Source organism: Chelonia mydas, chromosome 19 (genome assembly GCF_015237465.2).
Source record: "Chelonia mydas isolate rCheMyd1 chromosome 19, rCheMyd1.pri.v2, whole genome shotgun sequence".
Taxonomy (NCBI): Eukaryota; Metazoa; Chordata; order Testudines; family Cheloniidae; genus Chelonia; species Chelonia mydas.
Genome location: NC_051259.2, coordinates 8430564 through 8447500, shown reverse-complemented (window position 1 = coordinate 8447500; position 16937 = coordinate 8430564). Strand labels below are relative to the sequence as shown.

Here is a 16937-nt window from a genome sequence, read left to right as displayed (position 1 = left end):
CCTACTGCAGCAGTCACTGCCTGTGGACTCGCCAGCCTTATCATCCACAAAGTAGGCACACATGAGCAATAGAAACTATTGAAACCCCATTGTCGGCTGTAGTGACAACAGAAATGGGTGGTTACTTACTGCCAACTTTCAGAGGAACCATTTCCCCAGCACACAAAATCATCATTAGCCCCAGACTACAATGTAGTTTCTCTAGGCATTCTCTCTCTTCCTACTGAGGACACACTGCAAGTGCATCAGTTTTACCACCAGTTAAAGTAGGTATTGCCAGTTTGTTTGTTTTTCTGGTTTTGTTTTGTTTTTTTTTTTGAGAGAGAGACACTCAGCTGAAATGTAAAAATATCAAGACAACAGTTTGGGCAATATTGTAAAAGCATCTAGAGACAAGTCACTTTTGAAAATATTCTCTGGTCACCTTGAAAGTTGGTTTTCTGTTCCTTGTTTTTTAAAGCCAAACCCTAAATTCGGACCCAACGCTTACTGGCACTATCCTTTTAATATTATAAATATACCGTGTGCTCTTTTAAAGGGTGTACTTTAATATGCATTTGGATATCCTGAACATCATTTTTATACATGTATTTTTGTGTTTGACTTCCCTCCAATGTCTATACAAATCATTGATAGCCATTCAGAATTTTGTCTTGTGCATCTGGGTTGTCACATCTTAAAAGTTTACTTTATTCCACACCCATCCTGCCCAAATAAATAAACTCAACTTACTTTCTTTTCTAGACATTCTGCAAATTTCAGCTGCTTCAAGAGCTTCTTCTGTTTGTTGCTGAAGCGATTGTCCTGCTCCGCACTTGTTCCCTATAATAGAAAGATTTTAGTGAGTATGCCATCAAACTTTGTTCCACAGCTAGTCTACCACTGGTCCCTTGCCATATATTTGCATTAAAAACAATTTTGACAAACTGCATAGCAATTAAAAAATATTCAGTTGTACCACCTGTACAGACATCTTCAAGAAGCATTCCACTTCACTAACCAATCGTCATATCCTACTGAAGATGGTAATCAGGTTTCACAACTCTGACACTTAAATCATATAATTCACCATGGTGCAGTACTTGCAAATCTAAAAGCATGCACAATGTTGTCAAATAATTTTGAGTTGCAGTATACAGCCTTCTCAAAGAGATCTGCTCAGCAGGAATCAGTTCAGTTTTTTCTGTCCAAGAGCAGAAAAAAGCAGAAGGAAAAAACTGGAGCATTTATGGTATAGATCAAAGGTGAAATCTTTTTAATACTGCTATTCACCCGTACCCTCATTATTTTTAATAACTTCAAGTGCTCATTTTCTTCTTGAAATCTGGTGTTAAAGATAGATTCGGTTTTAAATCAGATTTTCAGGGCTTGTCTATACTTGAAGCACTACAGAGGCAGCTGCAGACACTGTAGCGCTACAAGTGTAGAAACTCACTATAAAAACAGGAGGGGTTCTCCTGCCAGTGTAGTTAAATTGACCTCCCAGAGATGCAGTAGCTAGGTCCAGGGAAAAAGAGATGTCTATGCTGAGGGTTAGGTCGGCTTAAATCTGTCACTCAGGGGAGTGGACTTTTCATACACAGGTCGACTTAACTTTTGAATGTAGACCCAGCCTTAGAGCTAAAACCTCAGAAATGACATTATACACTGAAATTATCACAGAAGATTACAAACACTCAATCCTTTACTCAAGCTTCAGGTGAAATTTCTTTGAAATTTACCACCACCCTGCACAGTTCATTAATCTTGCATGTAATAAGATACAGGTTATAAAGAGGGGAATCTTGCTTTGATGATTGAATCAGTCATTTATAATGCTGTACACTTTCATGTATAGTGTAACTATAGTTCATTTCTTACAGTATAGTCAGAGATTGAGTCTAATCCTGGAAACAACATTTGCATAAATAGTTCCATTTACTTCATACACATGAAAGTATGAATTTGCAGGATTGGGTCCTAATATTGTATTTTTTTAAAAAACATGATGCAACAAAAGTTAATATAGCTCAGTCTGCTGAGACCAAAGGTTCCGAAATATTGTTCATTTGTTCAGTCTTGAATCACTAACTATGTTTTCATATTCAAAGTTTATTTAACCAGCTACCACTGTAACTGATTCAAAAGAGAGGGATTTATACACGAACCTTTCCATACATTACAATATGGTAACTATTTATTTTAACATACTGGTCCAAGCATACATCTTGGGATGGAACTAGAGCGCAAGCAAGTATACGGAGCTTTTGCTGCATTAAGGTACTCCATCCACTTGATTTAAAGCCATTTAGAATTTAATCCAAGCTCTCTAGTCACTCTTTCCTATGCAAACATAAATTGAATTAATCTGATCCTGAACTGCAAGCTCACCAGTCCTATACTGCTTCAACCTTAGTACCATCTCTCTAACTCTATGCCCAGAGACATGAAATAAGAATGTTGGCACTTTAAATCAAAAAAGTAAAAGCACATTTGTTTTTGCTTGCTTTCAGTTATTAAATTGGCACTGCAGACCGTATTGTAAAATTGTGCATCTTTTACAAAAGCACCTTCAGATGTGTCGGCAAGATAAGATGCTATAAAATGAAGTCATTACACACAGAGATGGGCCTATAACTCCTAATGTACTCATCTAATTCTGAAGAACAGAAATCCTAGGGGCTAGCATTTATTTTCACGGATTAAGATACATCTGAATACAAGACTATCCACAGTGCTTCCATGTTTGATGTGTTCCCACTTCAGTCAAAACTGAATTTAGCATATTTGTCATATCACCCAAATATTCAAGATTCTGCAGTCACATATAGAAATAAGATTCCCTGCCTCCTCTCTCCCTATAGGAGACAGAAAAAAGCAGTTGGAATTTTGCTCAGCCCCATAGCCGAGAAGTTTGTTCACAAGGCATGGTAAGCAGCATTGGTCACCAAGAGAGATTTGAAATTGAATGGTACAATCTGCATTTCAATGAAGAAGCCAATCTGTAAATTGTACACACTGCATTGAGAACATGTAACACCCTGAGATTATTATCAATAACAACAGTCCTCTTTGCTCTGAGGAAGACATTAAACTGCTAACCTGCTTTTAAACTAAAAATGTGTTTACAAAAAAAGTATTTTCACTGTAATTATTTGAGTACTCTCTGACAAAAATTGTGTGTGTACAAACACATCACTCGGAAAAACCTTGAATCATCAGACTTTGAACCAAACTCTGCAAAACCAGAGGACCAGGCATACCAATTCTCTCTGTGAAGCAGTAAATGCATAGGTTTCAGAGTAACAGCCGTGTTAGTCTGTATTCGCAAAAAGAAAAGGAGTACTTGTGGCACCTTAGAGACTAACCAATTTATTTGAGCATAAGCTTTCGTGAGCTACAGCTCACTTCATCGGATGCTTATGCTCAAATAAATTGGTTAGTCTCTAAGGTGCCACAAGTACTCTTTTCTTTTTAGTAAATGTATAGAGTCCAGTGTCTGCAGGAGCATGCCCTTAGACTGTACGCTCCCTGAGGCAAAAATAACCTTTTCTTGTGTTTTTAAAGCACCATGCATACACAATCAAACAGCCTTTGCTTTGGAGTCTTTCCTCCAAGCTAAATTATTAATACTTCCTGGAGAACTTGCATAGGGAAGGATTTGAAGTTGATATTTTTAGTGCCACCTACTCTCATGATAGCTTCTGGCATACATAAAACTCATATGTTAGTCCCATGCAGAAAACAAGTTAATTCTAACAAGATGGGGGAAAGGAAGAAGGATAAATATACCCTGGATATGTTATTGTTTAAGTTTTATATGATGTTCCAGACATTTTCTCTTGCAGTGTTTGTTTTAGCAAAGACAAAAGCCAACATGAACAAACACGGAGAATAACCATTTTCTTATCATTTACCTTTTTCCAATGCTTGGCACTTGCTAAGTAACTAGACCATTACATGTGTGAAGATCCGTTCCCGCCCGCCCCAAGGGGGAGGGGGAAAAATAGATCTAATTGTTTTCTGCTGCCCGATTGTGATTTTGGCCTTTAGATCCTCCGGTGCCACTTTCTCCCTAACATCTCATAGTGAAAAGGCAGCTGCGTCCCAGGTATCGCTATAAATAAAGTTTCCCAGCTTTATCAGGGGGAGGGCTGTCCAGCACAGTCTCCAGCGCATAACCAAAACAAGAGAGTGCCTGGCCATGAGGAGACCCAGCAGGGCGCAGAGTGAGGTTCAGGAACCGGACTCCAGAGCGGCCACGGCGAGCAGAGTTCGGGTCCCGGCCCGGGCCCCTGGCGTGGGAGGGAGACTCCTCGCCCTCCCGCGGGACACCAGGCCCGGGCGGCCCACATGGCGCCGCGGGGCAGCAGGGCCTGGCGCACGGAAAGGCCCGCCTCCTCCTGGCGGCGCAGGCCCTGGACTGGAGGTAGCGGCCTCAGCGCGGCCTTTGGATGAGTGTGCGCGTGCGGGGGGAGGGGGTAAGAGCCGCCCCCCCTCCCTGGGCATCCCACCCCCCAGCCCCAGAGGAAAGGGCAGGCCCCTCCCTCCTCCAACCTACCCAACCCCAGAGACACCCCCCCCTCCACCCCGCGCGATGACACCGTCCCCTCGCCCCCCCGGGTGGAACGAACCGCACCGACCACCTTCCGGCCGCCATTTTCTGCGCCGCGGCTCCTCACGGGAGCCTGCGCAGGGCGGGAGAGGAGGGAGGCAGGGCCGCGCTCGCAGGGGGACCCGGCGGCGGCAGCGCCCGTCGCGGTGCTTCCCAGCAGCCCGGCTCCCCGCGTTCGCCCGGCCGGGCCGCTCCACCGGCCCGCTTAGGGGAACACTTACGCGGAAGAAGCCCGCATCCATCTTGCCTCCTCCTGGCCGCAGAGCACTCCCTATCCCGGCGTGCACCGCGCCCGCAGGACCCCTTCCTCTCTCCCTCCCTCACGTTCACCGCGGGGAGGAGGAAAAGCGGCGAGATGAGAGACAGAGTCGCGCGACACAGAACGAAAGGGGCGGGTCCCAACGCGACCGCGAGCCCCCTAGCCGTCAGCCAATCAGCGGACGCGGCGAAGAGGGCGGGCCGCGCTCCACCCTAAGCCAATCAGAAGGCACCGTGATGGAGGGGCGGGACTACGGGAGGAGGGTTCAAGGGTCTATCCGGCGGGCGCCGGCCAATGAGGAGGCTGACCATGGAGCGTGTGGGCTCTCGCGGCGCCAGAGGTGGAACCTGCCCTTCCAGCGCGGTAGCGAAGGGAAGATTGTAATGCGCGCGCACACTGGGTCGCGGGTGGGGTGCTTGGGTTCAGGTGGTCATGTGATTCTGGAGTCGACTGCGCATGCGCCGAAGGGGGCCTGGCGACTGAAGTTGGGGCCGGTGGAGCTGGTGTCGCCTCATCCGCCCCTTTCCCAGCGAGGCAATCGGCCCCTCCCCCAGCCCCTCTTTGCCGCGCCGCATCTGCCTCCTACGACTCCGCGCTTCCTAGGAGCCCCCTCACGGGTATAGGGCCTGCGTCCCCGCCCCCACCTTTGACAGGACAGGTCCCCTCCCTGCCCCGGCAAGGTCTTCCCCGCCCCCACCTTTAACAGGACTGGGCCCTCCCCGCTTCCTCTGGGACAGGTCCCCTCCCTGCCCCGGCAAGGTCTTCCCCGCCCCCACCTTTAACAGGACAGGGCCCTCCCCGCTTCCTCTGGGTCAGGTCCCCTCCCTGCCCCGGCAAGGTCTTCCCCGCCCCCACCTTTAACAGGACAGGGCCCTCCCCGCTTCCTCTGGGTCAGGTCCCCTCCCTGCCCCGGCAAGGTCTTCCCCGCCCCCACCTTTAACAGGACAGGGCCCTCCCCGCTTCCTCTGGGTCAGGTCCCCTCCCTGCCCCGGCAAGGTCTTCCCCGCCCCCACCTTTAATAGGACAGGGCCCTCCCCCGCTTCCTCTGGGACAGGTCCCCTCCCTGCCCCAGCAAGGTCTTCCCCGCCCCCACCTTTAACAGGACAGGGCCCTCCCCGCTTCCTCTGGGTCAGGTCCCCTCCCTGCCCCGGCAAGGTCTTCCCCGCCCCCACCTTTAATAGGACAGGGCCCTCCCCCGCTTCCTCTGGGACAGGTCCCCTCCCTGCCCCAGCAAGGTCTTCCGCGCCCGCACCTTTAACAGGACAGGTCCTCTCCCTGCCCCGGCAAGGTCTTCCCCGCCCCCACCTTTAACAGGACAGGTCCCCTCCCTGCCCCGGCAAGGTCTTCCCCGCCCCCACCTTTAACAGGACAGGTCCCCTCCCTGCCCTGGCAAGGTCTTCCCCACTTACCCCCCCAACACACACACACAGGCGCTGTCGTCACTAGCCCCGAAAGTGCATCCTTTAGCCCGGCCAACCCGCGTTGGGGAACGCTTACGCGGAAGGGGTCTAGTGCTGAACGCGCCTAGCTCCATGGGGAAAACAACCCAATCCACTACCCTGTTCCAGCTGGGAAAAATCACCCTTTTGTAGCGAAGGCAAAGCCTGAGTGGGATGGGAGTCTTCCTCCCGCCCCCGTATTTGCTCTTTTGCCTATCAGCCACTAAAGCAATGTCGCTCCACTTCCCCTCTGCTGTGCATCAGGAACTTATTGATTGATTTAGCATTTGCATAGTTGCCAGGCAGTAGCGTGGTTAGCGGCCCAGTGGAGCTCACTGCTGACTTTGGTGAGCAGGCACTCCTCGACAACGCATATTCTTGTTCAGTCTGCACCACAGCCACAGCTTGGATTGTCTCCAAGACCCCAACGGTGCTGGCTGGCTGCACGAAGGCGTTGCCCAGTCCGGAATCGGTTAAGAAGGTCCCCCTGCTGACATGGCAGGTTGAAGCCAGACGGGCGAGCAGTAGGGTCTGTGACGAGGAACCCTTTGGTGGTTGATGTTAAGCAGTAGTCTTCCCGCCACATGGACTCCACTGTCACGTCCTGGCATAGCAACCTCAACCATCTGTCATTACAGCACTGTAAGTCAAGAGCCACTCAAGGATCAAACAGGATTGAGACTGTTTTCAGGCCTTATGTCTTTAGCAACTGTGACCTGCTGGAAATTACTTGCTCCCCAAACCCTTAAACTGGCTCGTCTGCAAAATGCTTCCAGCCTCTAGAGGAAGAGAGCATCTGAACATATGGTAGCCAGTTTTCCCATTGCTTCATTATTTGTACTGACAGAGAGCAATATTTTGAAAGCAAAATTATCTAATATATATGGGAGAGAATAGGTCAATGTCAAAAAGTTACCATAACAGTTACAATAGAAAATAATACAGATTTAAAACACAAATTTTGGAAGGGATAAAACCCCCTCATGCTTTCAGAAATAAACCAATCTGATTGGGATTAGAAAGAAACTTTCTCGGTTGTTTATAACAACATCTGACTGCATCAGCTTCCTGTGAAGGTGGTGGTAACGGCTACAGTCAAAGGCAGGGTACTGGATTAGACAGATCTGTAGTCTGTGACAATTGCTATGTTCATATTGTTGTATATTTAAAAAGACTATTTAAAAATTACACTCCCGTCTAAATTGGGGGTAGGGGTTATGTTTTTCTTTTAGATAAAAAACTAAGTCTGTACATGGGTGCTGGAACCAGGGGTGCTGCCACACCCTTTGGCTTGATGTAGTAACAACCACTCAGATACATGGTTTCTGCCTTCAGCGCCCCCACTATAAAAATCATTTCACGATAAAAACGGAGTCTGTATATCTTTAAAGAGAACAAAACTGGAGTTTTTCAGTTGGATTTTGCTGTGCATTTGCTGGCACTTAGCTGAAACAGACCAGGCGAGTGAGTGTGTGTGTAAAACCGCAACATTTGGCAGGGACTCAAGGGCAGGTGTGGGCCTTCAGACACTATGAAAAAGAGGAGGGAAAAACTAGATTTCAAACTGACAGTCTCTTTTCCAGCATGTCATACATCCAGACTGGAGATACTATTCTGCTGGATCAGCTAACGTTTCTACAGCACTTTGATAATGTGAAGCAGCGGTAAGTAGCTTTGTAACTAGGATTGAAAGGATTAGATTTTTTATGAGTAAATGTCAATAAATGCCGATTTCACTGTACACACACCAACCAATGAAAATATATTAGAAATAGAAATTACAAATAGGCAAAGAAAGAAAAAGCTTTGTTTAAAGATATTTCTTTGCATATGTTTGTCTTATGATGTTGACCATTTGTGTTTTAATGGTTATAAAGCTTTAACTTTTTGAATCTCAGCATCTTCTGTCATTAGTCAGTCTATCAACTGCCTTCCCATTGTCTAAACCCCTTTATAATTTCCCACAGCTGTGAAAATTTAAAATGGATGAAAGTTGAAAAAACACTTTAAAATAAACATTGAAATTATTCATAAAAATTATATATTAAAAAAATAAAAATAGAATTCTGCCAAGCTTATTTATAACCATGAATGGGGACAAATTTCTGCGATATTAGCAACTGTGCAAAGCTGTGGAGTCCATCCCTTATTGTAGGGAAATACTGCCTGTAATATAGGGTAGCTGCTTCCTGTCATATAGAAGGATGATGCTAGGTGGCGCTACATACCCACTGCTAAAAAAAAAAGTCAATTGAACAATGCAAAAGGAACAAAAGCTGGCTTGCAGAAGCTTGCTTGCGAATTCATTCGGTGAGGTTGTAGCTGTATGGTTGTAGTTTGGGGTTTTTTAAGTGTGTTTGCTTACTTATTTTCACTCTGGGACCAAAGAATTGCCAGGCTTGTTTCTGTACATAGCTTGCATGTCATGTTACAGCATTGGTGTCTAAGATGCTACTACACTGGCTAAAGCTTTCCCTGCCTGTGAAGGGTTGTCTTGTCTGTAGTTATGTTTCAGTAAAGTATTTAAAATGAAGAATGTTATAGCTTCTGCCTAGGAGCAAGTAGAGTAGTGAGGCCTTGTCTATCCTAAAGAGTTTGCAGCTTTAACTCCCTCTCGCCAGTGTAGATACAATTATCCCAGTATAAAAGTGTTTACTGGTATAGCTTATTCCAGTTTAGCAAACTGTAGCTAGACTAGGCTTTTACCAGCATAGTAATGTTATTGAAAAAGAAACAAACAGTGTGATGGCAAAGTTTGTAGACGATACTAAATTACTCAAGATAGTTACATCCAAAGCAGACTGCGAAGAGTTACAAAGTGATCTCACAAAACTGGGTGACTGCAACAAAATGGTAGATGAAATTCAAAGTAATGCGTATTGGAAAACATAATCCAAACTATACATTCAAAATGATGGGGTCTAAATTAGCTGTTACTACTTAAGAAAAAGATCTTTGAATCATTGTGGATCATTCTCTGCAAAACATCTGCTCAAAGTGCAGCAGCCGTCAAAAAAACCAACGTTAGGAACCATTAGGAAAGGGATAGATAAGACAGAACATATCCTAGTGCCACAAAATAAATCCATGGTACACTCACACCTTGAATACTACGTGTAATTCTGGTCACCCCATCTCAAAGAAAGATATATAAAAATTGGGAAAAGTACAGAGAAGAGCAACAAAAATGATGAGGGGGATGGAACAGCTTTCATGTGAGGAGAGATTAAAAAGCCTGGGACCGTTCATCTTGGAAAAGAGACGACTGAGGGGAGAGATGATCAAGGTCTATAAAATCATCAATGGTGCGGAGAAAGTTAATAAGGAAGTATTATTTACCCCTTCACATCTCACACGAACCAGGGGTCACCCAATGAAATTAATAGGCAGCAGATTTAAAACAACATAAAGCAGTACTTCTGCACCCAGTGCACAGTTAACCTGTGGAACTTGTTGTCAGAGGATGTTCTGAAGGCCAAAAGTATGACTGGGTTCAAAAAAGAGTTAGAAAAGTTGAATAGGTCCATCAATAGCTGTTAGCCAAGATGGTCAGGGATGCAACCCTAATGCTCTGGGTGTCCCTAAAACTCTGACTGCTAGAAGCTGGGGCTGGACAACAGAAGATGGATCACTCTAAGTGCCCTGTTCTGTTCACTCCCTCTGAAGCATCTGGTACCGGCCACTATCGGGAGACAGGATACTGGGCTAGATGGACAATTCACACCTGTCCAAGCTATCATTCCAGGCAGTCTGCAGACTCATCTCTCCATCATTTACACTCAGTTCACATTTTTGAGGTGGTGTTGGCAATGTAACAATGTACCTTTCCGAGTCCTGGCTCAGGATAAAATATTCACCAGCTTTTGTTTGTAGAGCAATCAGCCTAATGTCTTTTCTGGTTGCATGTTTTAAACTGAAGCACCCAGGGGAGTCAGGTTGACTTGTGACAGTAGTGGAGTTTTTGTGGTGGGGAGAATTACAAATGAGTTGCAGTCAGATTTAAATCATGGACAATTATTTTAAAAATCTCAGGCTTTGCATTTTTTAAAAATTCCTTTTCAAAATTGGTTCTTTGATCAGTTTAATTAGTAACACCCCTTTGTAAATGACAAAGTGTTTGCCAGGCAGGGCTGGCCTTATAGTACCTAAAGAGCCACAAGTTGCCAAAACAGATCACTATCAGATGCATCCGATGAAGTGATCTGTAGCTCACGAAAGCTTATGCTCAAATAAATTTTTTAGTCTCTAAGGTGCCACAAGTACTCCTTTTCTTTGTGCGAATACAGACTAACACGGCTGTTACTCTGAAACTTATCAGATCAGAGTGTCCTCCTCTCCTATCTCTGTGCCAGAAGGAGAAGTCAAGCTGGCCTGCCAGTTGCAAATTTTCTTAAGGCCCTCAGAAGAGTGGACCCCAACTGGTCACTAGCTTTTTTTGTGCTTAAAGCCAGCTCTACACGCAAGTCTGTATTAACCCAAAACATTCTCTTTTAATACAATGCCATGGGCGTAATTTAAACCCACCGAACCGAGTGAATTCAGACTCAGACGTTAATACTGTATAGTCAGTTCACCCTCTGTTGTGCCTGGGTATTCCAGTGTGTGGCTTGTGCTACAACACCGAGGCAGGGCAAGTTGAAGGATGGGGTCAATGATGTGCATCGCTATATAGGGGCTTTTGCACAAGGTGAATTATTAGATCAATAGGCTACACCGCCTTCTGCTGAACCATTGCTGTCTACTCTGTTAGCTAATGTTTAGGGACGTTTAACATGTAGATCATGGAAACAATAGGCCATAGAGACTGTAACAATGCAGCTTCTGTGTATGCACCCAGTGGGCCTGTGAAAAAATCCTTGGGAAATTTTTGTTGAATTACTGCACACCCACAAGAGTCACTCATGCAAAACCAAATAGCTTGTGGTTGCTTTTAAAATTTATTTTTCTCAAAAAAAAAAAAAAAAAAAAAAGCCAAAGTCTGTAATCTACATTATGGATTGCAACATTTCAGTTGTTTTTTAAAGTCTATCTTTAAAGAAAAGCAGCCCCACGCACACAAAATATCACTAGTTTTTCATTCTCTTCCTGTTTGAACCTCTTCTAATTTAAAAATAGAACTAATTTTTCTCCCCATCCCATCATTTGTAAAAAAAAAAATAAATAAATAAGCGCTCCCAAACTGAGAACCCAGCACAAATATGGCTGCTGAGTTAAAATCCCTGAAGAGAGGGATTCAGCTGGATTCAAACTCTGTCAAGTTGCTAGAACACATCAAAAAATTTTTTAAAGCATATCACATTCATACCCTGTTTTATCTGAATCCACATCTATGTATCTGATTGGGAATCAGAAAGGCCAGTGAAGTCTAAATACAGTTTTGTTACTTCACATGTTATTCCTCATGCTAAAAATATAAAAAGATACAAGCATAACAAATCCAAGAATGAAGCATAGTTGTAGCCTTTACATCCAGATCTTTCATTTTCTTCACTACTGATCACTGCAGGAGAGGAAAAGAAAGCCCACCAAACTGCTCACGACTCATCAAGGACACTGTAAATAAAGGAGTGTGCATCTTTTGACCCATCTAAAGGGTATTTTTGCCACTTGTTGCCACTTAACTTCTACAGAGAAAATAAGATTCTTCATGTTCCTGCTGATATAATGCCATCACATTGTTAGATCAGCCATACAAAGGTGCTCAGCATTTTATTTTTTCCTTCTAATAAAAGAAAAAACGTGGCCAGTTACCCACGTAATCCTTGGTTTCAACTCCACGCGTAGTCACTATTCCAGTGCCAATCCTCCTCTGGTAAAGAGTCACAGGTCTATGTGAACAAAGAGTCCGGTTGTCAAGTCTCATTCTTCAAGGAGAGTGATCTCCCATAGGTAGGGCCAAGGTCCACAGTCATCTGTTCTGCATATGGATGTCCACTGGTATGATAGCTACTGTTTTGGGTCGGTTAGCATTGTTACTGTTCTGTCCAAAAGCAGGTGGGATCTTGGCTTTGATGCTTGTGGGTTCCAGCTCTCGTTTTTCCCTCATGCGTCTGTAAAGAAAAATTAAAATTAAAATTTCCTCATTGTTTCTTACTTGTCCGGGAATGGTCTTTACCATTCTAAGTACTGTCTGGGGAAAAATGGCAAGAATCATGGTGTGTTGAACATCAAGGATGAAATCCTGGCCACTCCCAAGTCATTGGGAATCCCTGCCATTTTAGTCAACGGAGCCAAGATTTCATCCCAAGATTTTAATTGAAACCCAGTGTTACTAATGGTTCATCAGTGTGGTGATGAGAGTTTTAGATTTACACCCTACTCCACTTTCTGCGACGAAAATGCCAGAATAAGCAGCTTTCTGTTGCCCCACTCTGCTAAACTCGGGCAATGAGTTCCAAAGAACAGGGTCCAACATCAAGAATCTTCTGCTGCCTGCTCCCAAGAGTTAATCCTTGAGGACAGGTTTCAGAGTAGCAGCCGTGTTAGTCTGTATCCGCAAAAAGAAAAGGAGTACTTGTGGCACCTTAGAGACTAACAAATTTATTTGAGCAAAGCTTATGCTCAAATAAATTTGTTAGTCTCTAAGGTGCTACAAGTACTCCTTTTCTCCTTGGGGACAGAAAGTGAAGGCATTACAGCTGGCTAACTGCTCTGGGGGATGGGGAAGAGGAGGAAACGACCAGTACAGCAGGTTGAAAAAATGAGTAAATTGTTTTTTGAAAAATTTGCAAAGTTGTTACTGTTTTGCAGGTTATGAAATGGATCTCCCCCCACCCCCAGTTTTTACAAGTTTATTTTATTGCTGAATGAAAAAATTTGAATACATGTCATAAAAAATTAAAGTCAAGTTTTTGCAAAGATTTTACTTTTTGAAAAAGGCCATTTTTCAAATACATTTTTAAGTTCCAAAAATTTAGGCCAGGACCCAGGTCATTTAGGGATTTATAGATAATTAGCCCCGAAAGCAAACAGGAAGCCCGTCTGCCCTGTCTACCATGTGGGCATCTGTATCCTCCACTGAGACAAAAGGCAGCAGGCTTCTGTCACCAGAGGTACAAAAAGACAACTGAAGACACAAACTCCTTCAGGATTCATGAAGATGACCTGGTTCACTTAAGTTGCCTCATCTGGAAGAAGCAGGTAACCAGAGGGCAGCATATGCCAGAAAATGGTAGACAAAGCCTGGAGCTGGCATGCAAAAAGCCTCTGCCAGACTTGCATTCATTTACACTTTTTGTATCTTGGAAAGCAACAATGTAAAAACTGACAAATCCACTTGGACTCTCCTGCTTGGAGCAAAATGAAACTGACCTGATTTATGGTCAGTTTCAGTTTGCTGCTGTGCTACACAGAGCACATGGAGCAGGAAGGCCAGGAAGGGCCAGCAATCAGGATGAGAGGGAGAGGAAATGGAACTAGGAAGGAGGAGGACGGGGAAGTTACATTTCTGTTTCTTGTAGAGTCTTTCATGAAAACTGCATCTAAAACAGTTTATACAGACTTAAATACAGCAGAATAGCAGAAGGAGAGAGAGAGACATCAAGAGGCATATGCAAAAGGAATTTAAAATGTTTTGTTCTGAAGTTTGAGATATCAGAAAGCGTGGCTGAGACATGAAGCTACAGGAGGTGCAGAGGAGAAGGCAGAACAGCAAGGAAACCAGTGCTAGCGGAGTGGAAAGAACAGAAAAAGACAAGATCCTCAAGGTAGCAAGAGAGAATGGTTATGATGTCTGAAATTTCAAGTGAACAATCAGGAATGTGTACTGTAGTTTTAGTCCTTGGAATTTTGGCAATTAAGTCCTTGAAATGGCCTGCGAGATAATACAGCGTAGACCTGAGAAATTCTAAGCACGTGGCAGTGATTTTGGTTTATCTTGTCTAACCTGAGCTACATAAAAGAAATTAGGAACAAAGCCATGTACCTGTTATACATTTTCAACATGAGCAGAACCACTGTGAATATAATAATCACTCCAACTACGATGGCAGCTACGATTGCTCCGGAACCTACGAATGAGGGGAAAAAAAGACTGAGTATATTTTGTTTAAATAGCTTGTATTGTATTGTTCGAACAAGACTTTACCCGGTTAATTTAAGTTGCATGCTTAAAGAGAAAAAGATTTCCAAAACTTGTTTTCACTTTTATTTTTAATTCAGGAAAAATGGTGGTCTGAGATGCAAACTCTGTAGGCAAAGGCTTAACTCCAAACGTTGTGGCACTGAATTAGGGCTTAAGAACTAGAGAGTAAAACTGACTAGAAATAAAACAAACTGACTGGTCTGTTTTCCTCATCCTTGCTGAAGGAAATAAAATACGTAAACAAACCCATTGAGAGACAGTCTGGTCCAGTGTGTGGGGATTCAGGAGACCTGTGGCTCTGCCCAACCGGTTATATGACCCTGGGCAAGTCACTTCCCTTCTCTGTGCCTCTGTGTTCCCTTCCACCCTTTGTTTCATCTGTAAACTTTTTGGGGCAGGAACTCTACCTTAGGTCTGGTCTATGCTGGGGGGGGGGGGCGAAGGGGAGGGGAGAGGAGAGGAGGAGAATCGATTTAAGTTACTCAACTTCAGCTACGTGAATAATGTAGCGGAAGTCGACGTACTTAGATCTACTTACCGCAGTGTCTTCACTGCGGTAGGTCGACTGCTGCCGCTCCCCCCATCGACTCCACCTACGCTTCTCGCTCCAGTGGAGTATCGGAGTCGACGGGAGAGCGCTCAGCGGTCGATTTATCACGTCTTCACTACCTTCGCTCCGGAGGGAAGTGTAGACATGCCCTTAGTGTGGGTACATCTACACTGCAGCTGGGAGTGTGCTTCCCAGCTTGGGCAGATGGATACACGATAGCTAAAAGTGGCAGTGTAGCCGAGCATAGCGTGAGTAGTGGCTCAAGCTAACCACCCGGGTCCAAGGTGGGTTTGTACTCAGGCAGCTAACCCAAGCTGCCACCTGTGCTATCCCTGACTACTCTGCTATTTTGAGCACTTTCTGGGGCAGAGCTAGTGCTCCCAGCTGCAGTGTAGACACACCCCAAGAATCTGTGTGAAGCCCAGCACAATGAGGCTATGATCTCTGCTGGGCAGAAAGTTAAGCGCATACCTAAGTCTTTGGAGGATCGGGCTCTACGTATCATAAGTTCTTCATTATAATCTTCATACTAGAGGGGAGGTGACTAGACTTTGTGCCTGGGCTAGTAAATTCTGCAAGACTAGCAAATGATGTCGAGTAAATTAGATTTAAGAAAAACAATTAATAAAAAAATAAGTTATAAGTAACAGAAGACTTTTTTCCTTATTTCAAGTAGCCAGTGTCTATTTAATAGCTGAAAGCATCAAAACACACATCAAAAATCTAGTACAATTGCATTTAAACAGGACCTTCAAGACCGACACTTTTTTAAAACAAGCTCACTGAAATCCATTTTATTCTATTTAATGTTGATTATCTTTAGGAGGATGAATTTTCAAAGGGTGATGTGGCAGTTTTGTATAACAAAACAATGTTTAACAATGTTTGTACATGGGAATGTTTTCGGACATCTTTTCAAAATCTTCCCCAGACACATGGCGTTTAAAATGCAACTCAAATATATCCATTGTCGCAATATTTTTCTTACTCTGATAAAGAATTTCTTCTTGAGACTTTGTGGTCACATTTGTTGGAGACAGGGTATTATTGCCCAGTGGTGCAGCTGTCGTCATCTTGATTCCAGCTAGAGGAAAGAAAGAAGAATGATTTAAAAAACAAACAAACAAACAAACACTGAAATAGCTACTGTCAGCACTCATTTGAGATAACTGGACAATTATCCATCAGATATTTGGATCTTAACCAAGAGCCAGATTGTAATCACCTTACACCATGAATAGGTCTATTGAAATGAATGAACCAATTGCAGAGTAAAGTACTGTACCATGCATGGAATTTTGGCCCCACTGCTGCCATGGGGAGTTATGGCACCACTGAAGTCCATGGCAAGATTTCACCAGTGAGAGTAAGGATACTCTTCGAACCCCAAGTAAGCTATTCACCTTAAAATGTACAGTGCTCAGCACTGCTGACACACGGAAAAAGTAAACAAATTCCATGCATGCCAAAGGTGCAATTTTACCATTCCACAGAACTGAGTTTCAGAGGAGAAACATTGGCATAAATTGGAAACAAGTGGCAACAGGCAACCAAACTACAAAGACAGTGAGTTTCAAAGTCCACATCGCAGTTTGGCCTAGAACTCCTGATATTTGGAATAGCAAAAGAATCAGGCCATAACCTTGGCACAATGACAATTCTGACCTTGAAAGTGGAAAACACAGGAGGGTTCTCTATTATCATGAACAATTGTATTCTGCAGTACTTGTCCAAACCACTACCGCTTGAAATAGTGATACTGCAATCTTTAGGACTTTGTTTTGCATATAAAGGGAGAACAACTGGAAAAGAATAGAAGATTCTCAAATATGCCATACACAGTATTACATTTCTCATTGATTTGCACCAATGACTGGGAGACTCAGGGCAGGTCTACACTATGGAGCAAAGTCGACCTAAGTTACGCAACTCCAGCTACGTGAATAACGTAGCTGGAGTTGACATATCTTAGGTCGACTTATTGTAGTGTCTACACCACGCTGGGTCAATGG

At 44.1% G+C, this 16937-nt stretch overlaps 2 protein-coding genes and 1 long non-coding RNA gene across 34 annotated transcripts in view; 1 reads left to right on the top strand and 2 right to left on the bottom strand.

The window, feature by feature from the left end:
- SRRM1 (serine and arginine repetitive matrix 1) overlaps nt 1-5319 on the bottom strand; it is a 29115-nt gene extending 23796 nt beyond the window's left edge. For 15 of the 28 annotated variants that reach the window (XM_043532101.1, XM_043532103.1, XM_043532111.1 and 12 more), the window contains exons 1-2: nt 4816-5015; nt 733-822 (exon numbers count right to left, since the gene is read on the bottom strand). In XM_043532101.1, the coding sequence (XP_043388036.1) occupies nt 733-822; nt 4816-4836 (111 nt within the window). In that variant the 5' untranslated portion in view covers nt 4837-5015. Of the gene's footprint in view, nt 1-732; nt 823-4618; nt 4674-4815 lie in introns of those variants that run through there. The other 13 variants (XM_043532102.1, XM_043532105.1, XM_043532106.1 and 10 more) reach the window with 5 other exon arrangements.
- Nucleotides 5320-5493: 174 nt separating this feature from the next.
- On the top strand, nt 5494-8184 carry LOC119563976. The gene is made up of 2 exons (XR_006286534.1): nt 5494-6194; nt 6248-8184. It is a non-coding gene; the product is annotated as an uncharacterized LOC119563976 (long non-coding RNA).
- A 3395-nt stretch (nt 8185-11579) lies between these two features.
- LOC102932090 (non-compact myelin associated protein) overlaps nt 11580-16937 on the bottom strand; it is a 42171-nt gene continuing 36813 nt past the window's right edge. For all 5 annotated transcript variants that reach the window (XM_037881651.2, XM_037881652.2, XM_037881650.2 and 2 more), the window contains 3 exons: nt 15914-16009; nt 14217-14301; nt 11580-12342 (listed from right to left, as the gene is read on the bottom strand). In XM_037881651.2, coding sequence (XP_037737579.1) covers nt 12201-12342; nt 14217-14301; nt 15914-15998 — 312 coding nt within the window. In that variant the 5' untranslated portion in view covers nt 15999-16009 and the 3' untranslated portion in view covers nt 11580-12200. The remainder of the gene's footprint in view (nt 12343-14216; nt 14302-15913; nt 16010-16937) is intronic.